At 38.7% G+C, this 17,213-nt stretch overlaps 1 protein-coding gene and 1 long non-coding RNA gene across 5 annotated transcripts; one reads left to right on the top strand and one right to left on the bottom strand.

Moving 5' to 3' along the window:
• Positions 1-876: 876 nt before the first annotated feature.
• Positions 877-15,074, bottom strand: ptger1b (prostaglandin E receptor 1b (subtype EP1)). Of its 4 annotated transcripts, XM_026917212.3 has the most exons (4): positions 9,690-9,926; positions 9,185-9,278; positions 6,417-7,309; positions 884-3,019 (listed from the first exon to the last, which is right to left on the bottom strand). In XM_026917212.3, exons 3-4 carry the CDS (start codon positions 7,263-7,265, stop codon positions 2,753-2,755), a joined length of 1,116 nt encoding a protein of 371 aa, XP_026773013.1. In that variant the 5' UTR covers positions 7,266-7,309; positions 9,185-9,278; positions 9,690-9,926; the 3' UTR covers positions 884-2,752. The 4 variants fall into 4 exon arrangements, with proteins under 4 accessions (XP_034166172.1, XP_026773014.1, XP_026773013.1 ...); XM_034310281.2 differs by lacking the exons at positions 9,185-9,278; positions 9,690-9,926 and adding an exon at positions 14,777-15,074 and having other exon boundaries at positions 877-3,019; XM_026917213.3 differs by lacking the exon at positions 9,185-9,278 and having other exon boundaries at positions 882-3,019; positions 9,690-9,928.
• On the top strand, positions 10,346-11,459 carry LOC128319974 (uncharacterized). The gene is made up of 3 exons (XR_008303428.1): positions 10,346-10,696; positions 11,025-11,103; positions 11,291-11,459. It is a non-coding gene; the product is annotated as an uncharacterized LOC128319974 (long non-coding RNA).
• Positions 15,075-17,213: the final 2,139 nt, after the last annotated feature.

Below are 17,213 nucleotides of genomic sequence, written 5' to 3'. Positions count from 1 at the left end.
GCAGTTGTATCTGTCTTTTTTCTGATAAACAGGACGTTTATGTGTTCAAAACACAGCTGCAACAGTAAGAAGCCTATCCATCTGGATCCTACTGAGTTGGATGGAAGAGAGAAGCATTAAGGATTGCATAAATGTGTGTTTTGGCTCCAAATAGGGTATTCTCCTAAACCATTTTAATAATACAGTATTTTTACATACTTTTTGTTTGGTATAAAAACATTATTATATGGTATACCCAGCAAAGACATCTTTGTAATCAGTTCTAGGAAAATAAAATATGTTCTTATTGTAATTTATTTATTGCAACAGTAATACAAGATGGATTTTACTATACTGTGGTTGTGTATAGTAGATGTGGCTGTGGTTGTTTTCAAGTTTTGTTTAATTAGGCTGAAAATATTTTGTCTAATTAAGTTTAATGCATATAGTGGGAAAGGGGTAGCACTACACTGTAGCACCGATATAATGACCTTAGATGTGATTTGTCTAGAAACATATTCATATTTATTTGTTGGTGTAGTTATATTTCCAGCAATAGCCATGTTTAGGGAAGGTAGGAGAGGAGAATAATTAAAATAAAATGTTGGCGTCAGGCGTATGTAGATCAGATCCATCCATGATGTATGAACATCTTATAAACATTTCAAAAAGATCAGCTTTACATCTTTCATAATTCATGAACATCATGACACACGCATCAGCTAGACATCCACCAGAGACATTTTATACATTTTATGCAGTCTTGTTATGACTGATTTCTTATTAATTATATTAATGATTCATATAGTAATTCATATTACTGAAATCTTGTTAATTAAAAAAAAGAACTCTTAGGATCTCTAGAGTGATTTTTTATTTTTATAAGCTTGTATGACAGTTTGTGTTTCTGTAACTTTAGTATTTTTGTTTGTCCGATTGTGTGTTATTTCTTAAGACATGGGTCCAAGAGCTATCCTTATTCTACTAACAGACAGTAGGGGGAAGTGCAGCATAATGAAGCATCTCCATGAACTCTTCACAACCAAAAAGACGAACATTTTCTAAAGCATTTTTACACACATCTGGATCTGGATCAAATACAGTTGGTATAGTGTTAAAACTGTACTTAAAATGCTTAGGCCAGTGTCAAGGATTGTATTCATGGATAGCTTGATTAAATTTAATATGTTTCACGTTGTTTGGTCAGAGGTAGCTCTGATTGGCCGAGCATCATCATCTTCCGTAATTGTTTTATTCTGGTTAGGGTTGAGTGGATTCAGAGCCAATCCCAGTAACACTGGGCACAAGGTGGAAGAATTTACCCCAGATGGAATGCCAATTCATCACAGGGCACTGTGCAGACACATTCACACCTATGGCCAATTTAGAAATTTACCTAATCCAACTACCTGCAGTTTTTTTGGAGAAACTGGAAAAACCACAGACGATGTGGAACTGTATTCAGACAGTAACCTGAGATGGTAGAGATGAAAGCATGTTTCATGAGATCTAAGATGAGCCAAAACCAGACTATCAGTTATATCTACTTTCAAAACACCATACCTGGAATTCTTCTAATGGGCATTTTTTTTATATTCTGTAGGCAAGGAATTCATGAAATGTAAGTAAATGGTCAAATTTACGCAATGTTTCAGATTTGAAATGTATTACATAATTATCCATGCGATTGTACAAGCAGTTAAAAAATCAGAACAGACCACATTAGGTAACTGCAGAACTATGTCACTCTCATCAAAGTATTTTCCATTAATTTTACTGCCTGGAAGGATTACTTGATGTTTGCGCACATGTGATTAGTACATTTCACGCTGATGCATGAAACAAAAAAGCAACATGACACAATTTATTACATTCAATAGATTTTATACAATTTAGATTACTTTCAGGTCACATAATTAGGGAAACCAAACAGACAATAAATACAGACATAAGAACATCTCACTATGAATACAATTCAAGTAAAAGCTCTGCCATTACTTTGAGTCCCTAATGGAATATTTACAATATTTAGACCTTGAAAGACACAAACAACTTCCAACATAGCGTGAACATTCTGTTAAGCTTCCCGATATCCATGTGAATCCATGTGGAGTATGCGGTAAAAATGCAGATATCTGTGGATTTTTAAGAAAAGAAGGTGTTTGGATGGTTTTATCCTTTATATGCCCCAGATCCAGTCAAGTTTCATTTATTCTATAATGAATTTTATAAAGCATATATGATATTAACTTTATATTAAGTATCTCTAAGGCAGGTATTCTGCAAACCTCCACTGTTATGCTGTTAGTAGCCAATCAGTGTCCCTTATCATGTCCTCTTTTATACATTAGCCAATAATGAAGGGACATGTAGAGCATATGAATCCAGGTCCATAAAATCAAAATTATTCACATTTGTTGAGACCAGCAATGGTCTCTATGGTAAAAGGATTGAAAAGTCATTAAGGTGAGGAACCAATAAGACTAAATTGTTGGCACAACCTGGATCACCATTTCCATTTATCCAAAGTGATTTAGCAGAGCAGTTGCAAATTAACTGTCTCTCTCAGTGGCAGTCCTGTGATTTGAACTCAAAATCGTGCAGTCCTTAGAACAAAACTACACAGCAACCACCGCCCTTAGCTTCTGTATGTTCTTCCTTCATCTGCCTTGGGTACTAGCACACGGCACATACACTGCAAGGCACTATAGAGCACAGAAAAAGTATCCAGATTCTCTCCACTGTCTCCACCCTCTTCTTTTCATCATCTCTGTTAGATCCGTTTGATGGTGTTTTTCTCAGAGCTCTGTAAGGAGCTGATCTCCCAGCGGCGGAAAGTGCTGCCTCTCATATCAGTGCGGCCAGTGGTGAGCTGATAGATCTTTCTGAGGACCGCTCGCCGCAGCAAGATGTAAACCCACGGGTCCAGGATCTGGTTACACGAGGCCAGACGTACCCCCATCACCATCAGTTTCTTATAGTACATGTCTTCCTCCCGGGAGCCATTGTGGCGATTTGTGACTGACATCAAGCCAAAGATCTGGAACACACGGAAAAGAGTAGTGCTCATTAGGGTGTGGTGGAAAGCCACAAAAACAAAAGCCATGGTACTCATGTGTAGTTTGTTTGGCCCAGAGAAAGTTTAATGATAAAGCCCATATTCGGTTTCTTATCTGACAGTAGAATAGCAAAGGATGTACTATTGACCCAATCTCTTTTTAACACAGTTGTAGACATTATTGAACTATAACCAATACTGCTAAATTATTAGCAATTATAACAGGTTTAGTATAGAAACTTAGGGATCCTGATGGGAGATATCTAGTTAGGTACAGGTTTGATAATGAATCAAGAAAAGGAGGTAGCAGCTACAAAAACCTTTTTGTTCCATATTTACAGAGACTGTTCAAGTTCAAAACTAAACATAAACTTTGTAGTCAAGCACTTCAGTTAATGTTCACATCAAGCAGAATGAAAAAAAAAGTAAGCTCAGTGACTGTGGTATGGTTGTTGGTGCCAGACAGGCTGTTTTGAATATTTCTGAAACTGCCGATCTCCTGGGATGTTCACACATAGCAGTCTCTAGAGTTTGAAACTACACAGAATGGTGTGAATACCAAAAACAATCAGTTCTGGGGGCGGAAATACCTTGTTGATGAAAAAGGACAGAAGATAATGGTCATAATGGCTAGCTGACAGGAAGTTTGCGGTAACTCAGATAACCACTTTTTACAGCCATGGTGAACACGGAATCTGAAGCTACAGTGGGCACAGGTTGACAGAAACTAAATATTTGAAGACTGGAAAATGACACTTTGGTGTGTTTCGCAAACTTCAGTGGTCCAGTTTTGGTAAGCCTATCTCCACTGTAGCCCTAGATTCCTGTTCCTGGCTGACAGGAGTGGAATCTAATGTGGTCTTCTGTTGTTGTAGCCCATTTGCCTCAAGGTCAAGGTTAGTGTTGTGCATTCTGAGATGCTTTTCTGTGCACTTCAGTGTTTCCCCTTCATGACCGGCTGATTGGATAATTGCATGAGTGTACAGGTGTTCCTAATAGAGTGGGTGGTTAGTGTATATAGCATTAAGTTGGAAAAAAATAATTTTGTTCCAATTGTGATTTAAAAAACAAAAAAAAAAAGAAACAAAAACAAAAGAAGTAAGTACACTATATGTCCAAAAGTTTTTAGACACCTTGCAATCACACCCATATGTGCTTGCTGAACATCCCATTCCAGATTTAGCTCCATCTATGGTGTTATAATAACCTCCACTCTTCTGAGAAATCTTTCCACTAGATTTTGGCGCATGGCTGTGGGGGTGTGATCTGTGATTCAGTCACAAAAGCAGTAGTGAGGTTGGGTGAGAAGACCTGGGGTGCAGTCTGCAAAGATGTTCGGATTGAAGTCAGGGCTTTGTGCAGGCCACACGAGTTCTTTCACTCCAACCTTGGCAAACCAAGTCTTAAAGGAACTTGTTCGGAGCACAGTAGCATTGTCATGGTAGAACATGTTTGGAGTTCCACTGAAGTGAAATTGTAATGCTACAGCATACAAAGACATCTTATACAATTGTGTGCTTCCAGCTTTGTGGCAACACTTTGGGGAAGGCTCACATATGGGTGTGATGGTCAGGTATCCACAAACTTTTGGCCATATAGTGTAGGTGGGCCATTTTGGCCCTTAATAAAACATAAGGATTAATTTCAGCCTAAACCAGTAAAAAAATATATATATACAATGTGATTTATTATGCATTTACTATAAACTAATACTAAACTAACCAGTTTTGTTCAAAGAACTGACTACACCATTAATTATACAAAAGGGCTACCAAGGTCTTAAAGACAAACACATTTGGAAAAAAAAAACCTTATGAGTCATTATTTCCTGAACCTGGTCCTGAAATACCTCTTCAGTGCACGCTCTAGTGTTTTCTCTGCTCTAGCACAGACATTTTAAATGAATGAAAGTCTTGTTAGTTAGCCGAGATCAGGGAGGTGTGTTGGAAGCAGAAAAAACACCAAAATGCAGTGTAGTGGTACCAGAGCAACAGGATAAGTAAACACTCTCCCAAGGGAACTTGCCACTTTCCAATCTAAATAGACTTTGTGACAACAAAAATTTTCTATTAGTCATACCACGGATTTGTAGAAGATTACAAAAAATGCATTCCACCAGAGTGTGTCGTAATCATTAACTGGAAGGAGAAATTCAATCATTCATCTTCAGTAATTGCTTTATCCTAGTCACGATTGTGGAAGATCAGGAGTCTATCCCGTTAACACTGGGCACAAGGCTGGAAAACTTACCCTGGGTGGGATGCCAGTCCCTCGCAGGGCACCGTGCACACATACACACACTCATCAACACTACCTAGGGGAAATTTAGCATAGCCAATCCATCTATCTGCACTGTTCCACAGTGCTGCCTGGAACTAGTTATTTATTATTACAATGATATCAGTCTTATGTGTGTACTTGTTTTTAACTGTTTTATTTACACTCCAAACCCCTTTTAAATTGGATGACCACATTTCCAGCTAAACGTTCATATAAATCAAGAAGGCTGTTTATATTTAACACAAGTTTCAGGTTACTTGGTTTCAGAACGCCAAGTAAAACTCCTGTTATTTCACACCATCTGTTTCCTAGAATGTATTTTTATGGTGTGGAGCACTGAGCGATAGTCAAGACATTACACTCTGATATAGGTCTCATTTTAAGCGTCTAAGACTGCATTTACATTGCAAACCAATTCCAATTTTCCTCCAGTGACTTCTGACAAATATCAGATATTGTTGTATATGTGTAAACAGCTTAGATTGGATTTTTCACATCTGATATGGGCCACATTCCAATGAGGTTCTAAAACTGGAACATATCTGGTCATTTGACTCCCACCTAAGTGCTTACACCCAAATTTCCTGTTAATTCTGAAGTTATCGTCATTGTTATATCATTTGGTGCTCAGACGGCACACTTGAATCTTGGAGGGCAGTCAGTGGAGATGAAAGTCAGATGAAATAAACTGTCTTATTCATCTTTCAGGGAGATACAGCCATTCAAAAAAGCCCGTCAGGTATGTACAGAAATCAGGCTGTCTATCAGGACATTTCTCTGGCCATAGCAGAGCAAGAATACAGTTTGTCCTGGCTTCAGTGCCAGCATAAAATTAAGTCAAAATACGAAGAGGCTAGAGATAATAATTGCAGTGCAAACAACAAAATATCAGAATTGCGCAAATGTCAATGCAGTCTATGTGCTCACCTGTATTTTGTGTGGTACAATTTTAGATTAGTTGTCCAATGTAAACACAATCTTCTTAGGTTCACTTTGAATTAAATTTATTTTCTGGTTTTAAGTACAAGCACAATCATGCAAATGCACTGTAGGCTGGTGTGAATATAAATTATATACACCTCGATCTACTCAGACTTACCAGCAGGGGGCTCCAGCAAATACAGGAAGTGATCATGATTCCCAGGAGCTGCGCCACCATCTCTATGTCATGCGATTTTGCTGTCCTACGGTGGCATTTCCTTCTGCGCAGGCGTGCACGCACCAGGGTGATGCCGCTAACCGTGTTGCACACCAAGGACATGGCCAATGAGCCCAATCCAAGTGCCGAGAATAACAGCATGAAGGCAAAATCTGAGTCCGTAACTTCCCCTAATACCCTTATAAAACACCAGGTCCATGGGTGCTGATAGGTGTATTCTCCCAGCCTTACAGCAGGCAGCAAGGCCACAGCAAGTGCTGCCAGCCAGATTAGCACCAAGGCCATCTTGGTGCGAGTCCCAGAGACAAGACGAGCATGGAGAAGTGGCTGTGTGACACCCAGGCACCGCTCAGCTGCCATGGCGCTGCCCAGAAAAAGTGGACACAGGCCGAAGAAGACCATGCTGCCACCTAGGAACTGGCAGGTGGCATCAGCATGGGTGGGAGGACTCGTCCCTACGCCGTTCGAGTAGAAGCGTAGCACCACAGCACCAGGGATGATATGACCAGCCAAGTCCGTGGCCACCAGCGAGCTGGCGAAGAGAAGAAAGGTGGCCTTTGAGCGTCTGCGCAGTCGGGCATATGCCTTGGCCAAGATGAAAAGTGCTACGATGTTGGACAGGACACCCAGGGTCATGGAAAGGCCAGCGGCCGCAGGGTTGTTATGTGCTCTGTTTGTCAGGTTGTCCCTATGACCCACGGCTGCCACTTCCACCACAGCCTGGGTCTGATTGGGGAGGGGTGATATGGCACTGGGCCCTGAGAAGTTGCAATGATGCAGGCATAACATCTCCACAATGAGAGAGTACTGATGAATCTCAAGGAAAAACACAGCTAGGGAGCAAAAGGAAAGGCAGATGATCAACACACAATCCCAGCAGCAGTGTTTGATAATGGGCGATTCAGTAAGATTAGGTAATTATATAATATAGCTTTTTAATACACCATATATAGTCATACATTCGTTCTTTGGTGAAAATTATAGTTATGGGTCTGCTGAACCTGCTTTAAAAATATATGTGCATGATTATATAAAATTAGCCAACCAATATACTGTAGTTTAGTTAGCAATTTATATATTCCATCTGAACAGAGTACCCCTAAGTAGGAAAAAACTGCCAAAAACACTGAATCATTTGAATACTGCATTGCATTCAGGTTCATAAATCATCACCTATGTTTAAAAGCCAAGTTATTTTCCTTAAGGATTATATTTCTCCTTACCCAAGTACATTAAAGGAGCTGAATAAAACGTACTTAAAATGATTAATAAAGCATTAAACTTAAATGTTATCCTTGGAAGTGTTTTGCTGTTATTTTCACACATCACTTATATAAAGGCCTACAGTTTTAAGTCCAATTGAGTGTATTCACACTGCAAAAAAAAAGTCATTTTAGCAAGTGAAATTATCCTGAATATAGTCAAATTGTATAGTATTTCTTATAATAAAGCAAATATAATATTACCAAACCTATTTCTAGACATTATTACCTATTTCAAGGTTGTAATTTTCTTGTTCTATTGGCAGATAATTTTGCTTCTTTTTAGAATTAAATGCTTAAAATGAGTAAAATTATCTGCCAATAGAACAAGACTTCATTTCAATCTTGAAAAGTGTACAAACGGCTTGAAAAGGGTTCAATAATCTTATATTTGATTTATTGTAATCTTATAATAGGAAATACTAAATAAATTTGAATATATTCAAGATATTTCCACTTGCTAAGATATCATTTTTTACAGTGCAGATGGGTTAATGAGCTTCTGCCCAAAACATACTCGTCAGAAGAGTGCATTGTAATTCACTAAAAGCATAGCCATTTAAGGCGACTTTAGGGCTCCCTGGATTAATTTCCAGGATTAAAAGAAAGTTTCATAAGTTTTATGCACCTACCCTTATAGCGGGTGAGTGGGCAGTAAGGGGTCAGACACATATAGCTTATATAATGTGCTTGGGGGAATATTAAAGCTTGTGATCTATTTAGGAAAATTCCATATTCATTCCATAAATGTAGACTTTTGTTTTTTGGATTAACATCAATGGCCCTGAAAACATTTCAAGTTACATTTTTGTCTCTTTTAACTTACAATGCTGTAAGAAAGTGGACTTTTGTTTGTAACACCACTTTATTTATTTTAATGCCACTTTTTTGAAAATATGAATTTTCCACTTTGTTGCATATAAATCCAGACTCTCTTGTGACTTCCCATGCATACTATTCGGCCATCAGTCAAAAATGCTGAACATGTTTCAACACCTCAGTGTTTTGCAGTGGCGTACATCCTGGACTCTGAAATTTTCATTTACAATAACAGATCTGAATACCCGCTGTGTCTTTGCAAACAGATGTCTGCACTGTTAAAACTGTTATTACCAGCAGCTGTAAGAGCACATTTAGGGAGTTGACCAACATGAACATCTCACACCATGAGTGCATGTGGGCTGTTATGATAAATAGTCTAATAAACTATTTAAATTAGAGCAATCATGCTTTTTTCTTTGTCTAGACATTGTTTGAGAATTACTAAATCATGTAATTACTTTTCTCCAAGTTTTTGGGGGGTCTAAAAGACATACCCCATATGTGTGAAGTGTTGGCTTTTAAAAGGTTAAGCCTTTTCTCATTTAAATAAGTGGAAGAAAACTTTTCTCCTATGATCAGATAGATGCATTAAGTAATGGAATAAGTTAATCTTATTGAACCTACCATTTGAGGTATTTATCAGGTCATATATGGCTTCATCCCACCTGAAAACACTTGGAAAATCAACAATCCCCAAAACAACATCAACGTCTTCCTTCTGGGAAGAAAAAAAAAATCAATGTCCAATTTTCTTTAGTCCATTATATAAAGTCCAGCTTCTAGAGAAAATGGCATTCAGGAACAAACGAAGTGATCTCCTCTGTAAAATGATCCTCATTGTAGGGGAAGATCCTTTGCTCAAACAGCGCGAGCTTCTACTCAGACAGCGCGAGCCGCTGCTCAAACAGCGCGAGCTTCTACTCAGACAAACAGCGCGAACCTGTGCTTAAACAGCGCGAGCTTCTAGTCAGACAAACAGGGCGAACCTGTGCTTAAACAGCGCGAGCTTCTACTCAAACAGCGCGAGCCGCAACTTAAACAGCGCGAGCTTCTACTCAGACAAACAGCGCGAGCCGCTGCTTAAACAGCGCGAGCCTCTACTCAGACAAACAGCGCGAGCCAAACGAACCTGTAGTAGAACAGAGTGGGTTCTCCGCAGCGCTCGTGCTCCAGCCGCGCGCGCTCTCCAACGAGCTGCAGCTGCAAGAGCTCCAGCGCTTTTATACTGAGCGGAGCAGAAGCACACTACTGAACAGTGGCGTTTCACATCCACTAACAGCACTTATCTAACCGTCAAAATACTGAGTAAAAGAGTACTTCTGTAGCCAAACACTGATAGGCGCCTTGTCATTTCTCCTCCATGTTTCTGCTTATTAGAACCCGATAACTTTGGAAACTGATCAACGTTTTCAAACCGGAAACAGTTTTGGTAGTAAACACTACGAGGATCCTATGACGACAGTATTAACATCTATCTATCTATCTATCTATCTATCCAGATTAGTCATATGGAGTGGAGTGGAGTTCATGATATTTTTTTATTTTGCTGAGAAAAATTACAACTCACTATTTTCAGAGTTATTAGTTATAGTTCCAGAGTTATAGTTTTTATAGTTATTATCCAGTTTAACTGGTCACTTGAAATGAATGGGTTTAATGGGTTTAATGGGTTTAAACACCTCAATGTCTTAGACCTAATGTGTTCTGTTGGTTGAAAGTTGAAAGAAAAAGCTCCACTGATTCAATAAACAGCCAAAATACACTCACAGACCCCTTTATTAAGAACACATGCACATCTGAACATTCATGCAGTTATCCAATCAGCTAATCATGTGGCAGCAGCCCAGTGCATAAAATCATGCAGATACAGATCAAGAGCTTCAGTTAATGTTCACATCAAACATAAGAATGGGGAAAACTAAACTATTCTTTACAACCATGGTGAGCAGAAAAGCATCTCAGAACACACATCATGCCAGAAGACAACATCAGGTTCCATGGTGCATAAGGTTCCAGTCAGCCAAGAACAGAAATCTGAGGCTACAGTGGGCACAGACTCACCAAAATTGGACAGATGAAGACTGAAAAAAGACCAGATGATGTTTTTCCATCTTCAACTGTTCAGTTTCTTGACAGGTGTCTGCATGATTTTATTCATTGCACTGGTGTGACATGACTGGCTGATTGGATAATTGCATGAATGAGCAGGATTACTGGGGTTCCTTTTAAAGTGGCCAGTGAATGTATGTACACATTTAAACAATTAACCTGCCAATAAAAAAAATAGTAAAACAGAACCCCTGTTTTACTACATGCCAGTAGTAGTGCGCCTCCATAACTGCTGTGACATGTAGTGTTTTGGGAAACTATTCAGTACTGTGGTAGAAGTGAATTTAACAATTTTGCACTTGAATTACTTCTTGTAAAAAAGAAACAGAAAAAACAAGTTCTTGTTCTCTTCCAGCACAGAAGCCTGTAAGTAAGTGTGGTAGCAGTGCAGATGGGTACTAGCAGCTGGGAGATTTTTTTCCACTAGGCCCAAGGTAAATCATCTATATCACTAAACTGGAAACAAATGTGTTGTGAAAGGGAAGGATAATTCTATCCATGTAATTATTCCCCCGTTTCAAAACGATGGATCAGTCACATAGAGATTAATGAAAACCAGATCTGCCTTAAATTGGAATCAGAAATCACTATCTTTTCTTCATTTGCTTTGCTTTGGAACAGATGTATTTAGGCGTCTATTGGTCAACTGGAATTTGGAGCCACAAGTACACTGATCATTAATCACACCCACTCAATGTACTGCAGAATTAACTACAAAGCTAGTTAATGAATAAAAGTTGGAATGTAACCTTTTCTGAAATGCTATGTTTATTCTCACCCTGTATTAATGTTTGCTATCCCACCCACTCTTTATCTACCTATTTTAGTTAACAGCAAGTTAATTAACTTTATAGATTGTAAAACACCATTATAGATTATACAACTGTTTCCGTGCAATGTCACAGAATTTTCTTTACCTGAATTTACACAACTAGACTTTCCACTAGACTGAATTTTTACTACTACATCACATCAGAAACATTTTTTCCAAACCTGCTGAAAATGCATCATAAAGCATAATCAACCCTTGTATGTCACCTTAACTGCACCAAAGAGAGATGTTTGTTTATATTGTTTTAATCAAAGGCCAAAGTGGGCAGTTGAAATCTGAAAAAAGACCAAGTGACATTTTCCAATTTTCAATTGTTCAGTTTTGGTGAGCCTGTTGCAGCCCATCTGCCTCAAGGTTTGATGTGTTGTGCGTTGTGAGATGCTTTTCTGCTCGCCACGGTTGTTAATAGCATATTAATAGCATACCACAAACAGTAGCTCGAAAATACTCTGACCAAATCATGATCCATCTAAATATTTTCTGAAATTGAAGTGCACTATGAGATTATGTATACAACCATGTCTGTAGCTTTGACAGCTAGTTATGCAACTGTATACCTCCTATTTTATACCCAACATCTTTCATGCTGACTTTTCCAAATACAATATCTTGGGTGGCATAACTGGTGCAGCAGGTAGCAGGTAGACTCACAGCTCCTGGGACCACAGTTCAATCCTGAGCTCAGGTTATTGTCTGAGTGAACTTTTGCATGTTGTTTCTGTGTTCTCATGGATTTCCTCTAGGTTTTCCTCTAATTTCCTCCTACTATGATAAAATATGCCAGTAGGTGGACCGACTAGGTTCAAATGAGTGCGGGAATGTGTGTATGCATGGAGCCTTGCAATGGACTGGCATCCCAACCAGGGTATATTCCTTTCTCAGACAGTGCTCCTAGGCTAGGCTCTGGATCCATCTATGCAGTTACTGAAGATGAATCAAGAAATGCATACCTTTTCTTCCTCTCGTTTACTGCATCTAGCAAGGGTCTTGAGGGCTACAGCCTAGTACCTAATGGCGATTTCCCTGTTCTAATTCAATTCAACAGATTTGTAGGTGTGTCAGCACAGGAAAATGACTCCCCGATAGCAGTAACTTTACAGTACAAGAACCAAAAATAATAAAGCTGATAAGGCATAATTTCCACTTCAATGATGGCCCCACAGGGCAAAGAAAGAATGCAGGCAACTTCATGTGAGCAGACAAGCAGGAAATTTGATGGGAAGCAGTGGAAAGAAGTCTCCATGTACTTGTACAGGCCAATCAGGTCCTGGACCTTACCAGAAGACTAGGGTTTGAGTGAAACCTGGAGGTGAGCTAAGATCAACATGTTCCAAGTGAGTTGTGGTAACAAGAAGCGGTAACATGAGGAACAAGAGAGAATGGGGGCTTATGTGGGATGTAGTCCTGACTCCTGAAACAGTTTTGCACAAAAAAAAAATGTTTGTCCCGACATCATATGTGCTCAGCAAGCATGTAGATTTCTGTTTGCACAGCTAGAGAAACATTTTCAGACAGATCTGTATATTCCAACTCAGAAACCATGTACATATATATCTTCTTAGCTTTAAATGCTCAAACCTAAATAAATTCACCAGTCTTATAACTTCTTGAATCACACCCAAAACCCCTGGATCTCTGATGAAAACACATGAATGCTTTCAGCTTTTCATGGAAGAAACCACTGCTACCAGATGTCTCTGTTTTGTCTCAGACAGCATGCCCACCAACAAACCATAATTTACATACAAACAGTACAGTGTATTGTTTATACATGTGTAGAAAGTCAGCTTTTTAAACTTCTGCTTTATTCAGATAATAACTTCTGCAGCCTCTGTGTCTAGATACTGTATCCAACAAGAACACAGAGAATGAAAATGGCAGCCTTCCTCCTAAAATATTTAATTCTAGTACTTCAGAGGACATTGGACATCAATCCATATCTCATATAATATAATTTTCCTATTGCTAAATAACCTCAGCTATCTGGCACCCTACACCCATAGTTACTCCAACCTCACGTCTTTGTTTAGAACTCTGTCCTCAACCTTCTTTTCTGAACCAGATTCTTCTGCTGTGTATTTGCTTCCCTGAGACCCATTTTGCTGTTCACACCCATGAGTAGCTCCCTGAGTCTTAAAAAAGTTCTGTCTTGACAATGCAAGGAACACAAGCATGAAAGGAACACAAGCATGTTATTCATGAAGCTGGTCTCTATAGTTTATTCTGTTTGAACAGCTGAAATCGGCTTGTTTAAAAAAAATCTAAAACATATTCTTTTAAGGATTTTTTATACATGTGACTGTATTGTGTTGGGATTTTTGAGATTTAAAAAGGATGTGGAGAACCATATACTGCTTAGGGGATGTATTTGCAAACAATTTGTATACTAAAGAACCATTTACTTTATACACACACACACACACACACATATATATATATTATTCAATGGATTATTTAATTATTTAATTATTTACTATTTTCAAAAATTCTCTTTTGTAAATAAATGAAATAAATGAAAGGACCTGCAGTGTCAGGACTCATATTTGTTAATTACATTCAAAATGACAGCATAATCTCATATTACTCCAACCTAATAACTATCAATATATATGGATAGTCATGTTTATTGGCAAAATGCCTTGAGCACACTGTGAGAACATGAAAAACTATCTTTCCCTCTCAGCAGGAAATCCAAAGCAAAACTACAATTAATACATTTACACTTCAACATCCTTTTATAGATTTTTAAAGCTCTTGCTTAGCATCTTTTGTTAAATATAGGTGCAGGAGTGAGGTATGGGCTGCATATGCATACCTGATGCATATTTATTTAAGAGTATTCCAGTAATTGTCATTGGTACACCAGACATGGATAAAAAGACAAGGTGGCAAAATGGAGAAGCGTATCTACAACAAAAAAACAGCTTAAAAAACTGCAGATTAGTAATGCAAATCAACCAAGACTTTGCAAATAAGGTAAAAATACACATATTAAAGTAGGAGATCAACAGGTGGAAATAATCGGGAACAGAACCAATCAACAGGCAGCATGAGTTAAGAAGGATAGGAAGCTGTGGACATATAAGGAAAGTGTAGGGCAAGCAGGGACTGACAGGGAAGCAGAGGAGAATCAGAGTAGAGTAGGAATCTGGGTGGACTGGGTAGACAGATGGGGAACCTGAGAGGTAAATTGGTAGGAAGCCTCAGAACTCTAACAGGACTTAGGTACAAAGTCTGAAGTACACTGAGAGGAAATCAAAACAAAACAAGCATACCTGCCTCTGGGAGGTCCACAAGGTCACAAAGTGGGTCAAGGGCTGATGTAAGCTCAAAGAACTCACAAATCAGTGCCTTCACGATGCTTGCCACAAATGCTTGCCACAATGCTTGCTTAGTGAACAGGCTAAGAGGTTGACAACATGGCCTCCAAACATGACCACTTCCTAGCACAGCATTCTCTTTCATACAGGACCCAGTGTTGGAGCATGAGAGCTGGAGGCTTGTTACCAAAAAGTGGCAAATCAGGCAACAGAGAAGAAATCCTGATACAGCTTCAACCGTCACTGTAGGTTTCTTTCATACTGTATATCACAATGTGAAGTTTCTCTGAGAGTCAGGTCCAAAGGAATTGAGTGATTGAGTGATTGAGTTTTCACAATTTTAGTATTTCGCAGTTGATATTCTTTAAAGTATTACCAACCAACTGAAGATGTTGCATTTCATTTCTGAAGATCTTGCATTTCACACTGTGATGAAATGTACTGGTGAGTTGCCAAATCACAGTGGATAAAAGAAACATATCAGTTGTGTGTATCTTAAAGAAATGAAAAAATAGCGTTGACATTGCTGCAATGTTCCTCTTTGAGGTGTTTTGTCAGGACTACCCAACTTCCTGCAACTATCTGCTTTGGCGCAATAGCAGGGCAGTGAGGCTCCTAACAAAGGCTTGTGTAAAAAACAGTTTGTGTAGAAGAAAAACAGGACATATTATTAGTACATACTAACATTGGCTCTGAGGTGAGCCTGTAGGATGGATCATCTGCTGCAACTATGGGTTTGATTTGCCACATTTTCAAAATTGTAGTTAATGTAGATGTAGTTTGGATATATTAAGCCCTAATACCCAAAACAAATCAGTAAACACAGAAATAATCGCAGTTTGGAGAAATTGTCCATCTGAATTATTGGGAAGGGAAAAATGCACATGTCTTGTGTTTTAAGCTGCTCTTTATAATACAAAACAAAGCAGCTACAGAGAGAAGCCACTGTCCTGCATGCCAAGGCAACATTGGAAGCACTGGGAGGAAACAACTGAGGCAACTGAGGCAGAATCTGGATGGGGCAGGAGTTTGTGTGCCTCCAGATGTCAGGAGTAGGGTTTAGAATGGGCACCCAGTGAAAAAGAGACAAAGATGCTTACTAGAGTGTCATAAAGATGCATAACATCTTTAAAACAATCTGAATGTTTCAACAGGCCAAAAAAATGCAACATAAAATGAAAAGAGGACAGCCAGTGAACCACACAGTTGTCACGGGTCTCAGGGACACCTGCAAGTCACTATTATTAACAGGATAGAGTGAATATACATAGAATCGGGACAGCACTAACATCTCAGTCCACCAAGGTTCACCACTTCTGCTTATGTGGCTATGGGAGGTCAACTATATGACTTAAATGAAAAAGTATCTGAATCTGAAACTATGGCAGGAACGCTACTCTAAAGTTTAGGAACCATATAGTATCTTCCACTTACTTAAACTGTTGTGCTATTTCTAGTATTGGTTGGAGATCTGAAATTACAGACCATACTGTGGATGTGATTTGGACTATAACAGCAAGATTTAGTGCACAGTATAGAACCTAACTTTCCTGTTACCTAAGAGCCCTGACTACTGACTACTGCATTTTTAAACAGAAGCTTAATGGACCTGGCTGGACATCCAACAGGAGAGTATAATGTCATAATGTAGAAGGTATAAATAAATGAATTTCCTTGCACCATATATGGACAGTGTTTTTATTATCTGGAAGAAGGATGTTCTAATAACATTGCTAATATGAACAGCATGTTCCTTACCCCATTTTTAAATGTTAACTTGGAAGTCAGTCATGACATCAAAGATACGGTCCTGATTCCCATTGTCAAACAGCTTGACTATTCTGCTAGTTAATTCCAATCATCCTCCACTTAGCCTTGATCTGAACTTGTCATCTGGTTTAAGATGGCACTCACAGTGGAAATTTAATACAGGTTTATTAGTTGACAAGACTTTTTGTTACTTACTACTATTTCCACAAATATTAGCCTGATCATTTAAAAACCAATAGATCTAATGCTACATCATCCTCCCTTTTAGGAGCAACTTTAAAAGCTGTAATTAGAGGAGCAATAATTTCTTATAACCCTTATGCTGCAAAGCAGAGGAAACTGAAACAAACAGCACTCCTTCAAACAATCCCTTGATATAGATAATAAATATTCTCGTTTTCCCAGCCCTGAGCTTTATACCAAATAGCTTCAGTTGCAAAAAATTTATCTCCTTTCTATGCCCATGGCTGAACATCTTTTATATAGAGCCAAGGGTTTTTACTCTGAGTGCAGGGATGAGTCTGGCTGGCTTCTGGCTCATCGACTCGGACATCAAAATACCTTATAAAAGAGTTATTACATAGATATCTAATTCATCTCACTCTCTTCTTTCAGGTCCCAC

Source organism: Pangasianodon hypophthalmus, chromosome 13, assembly GCF_027358585.1.
Source record: "Pangasianodon hypophthalmus isolate fPanHyp1 chromosome 13, fPanHyp1.pri, whole genome shotgun sequence".
NCBI lineage: Eukaryota > Metazoa > Chordata > Actinopteri > Siluriformes > Pangasiidae > Pangasianodon > Pangasianodon hypophthalmus.
The sequence above is the reverse complement of the archived record's forward strand: the minus strand, read 5'-3'. Positions and strand labels throughout refer to the sequence as shown.

Coding starts and splice junctions, on each gene's coding strand:
- ptger1b (XM_034310281.2), bottom strand. CDS start 14,966: ATGAAAGAGAATGCTGTGCTAGGAAGTGGTCATGTTTGGAGGCCATGT. Junction 7,310..14,776: donor TGTGGACCTCCCAGAGGCAG/GTATGCTTGTTT, acceptor TTTGCTCCCTAG/CTGTGTTTTTCCTTGAGATT. Junction 3,020..6,416: donor TTTGCTGGAGCCCCCTGCTG/GTAAGTCTGAGT, acceptor CGTGTGTTCCAG/ATCTTTGGCTTGATGTCAGT.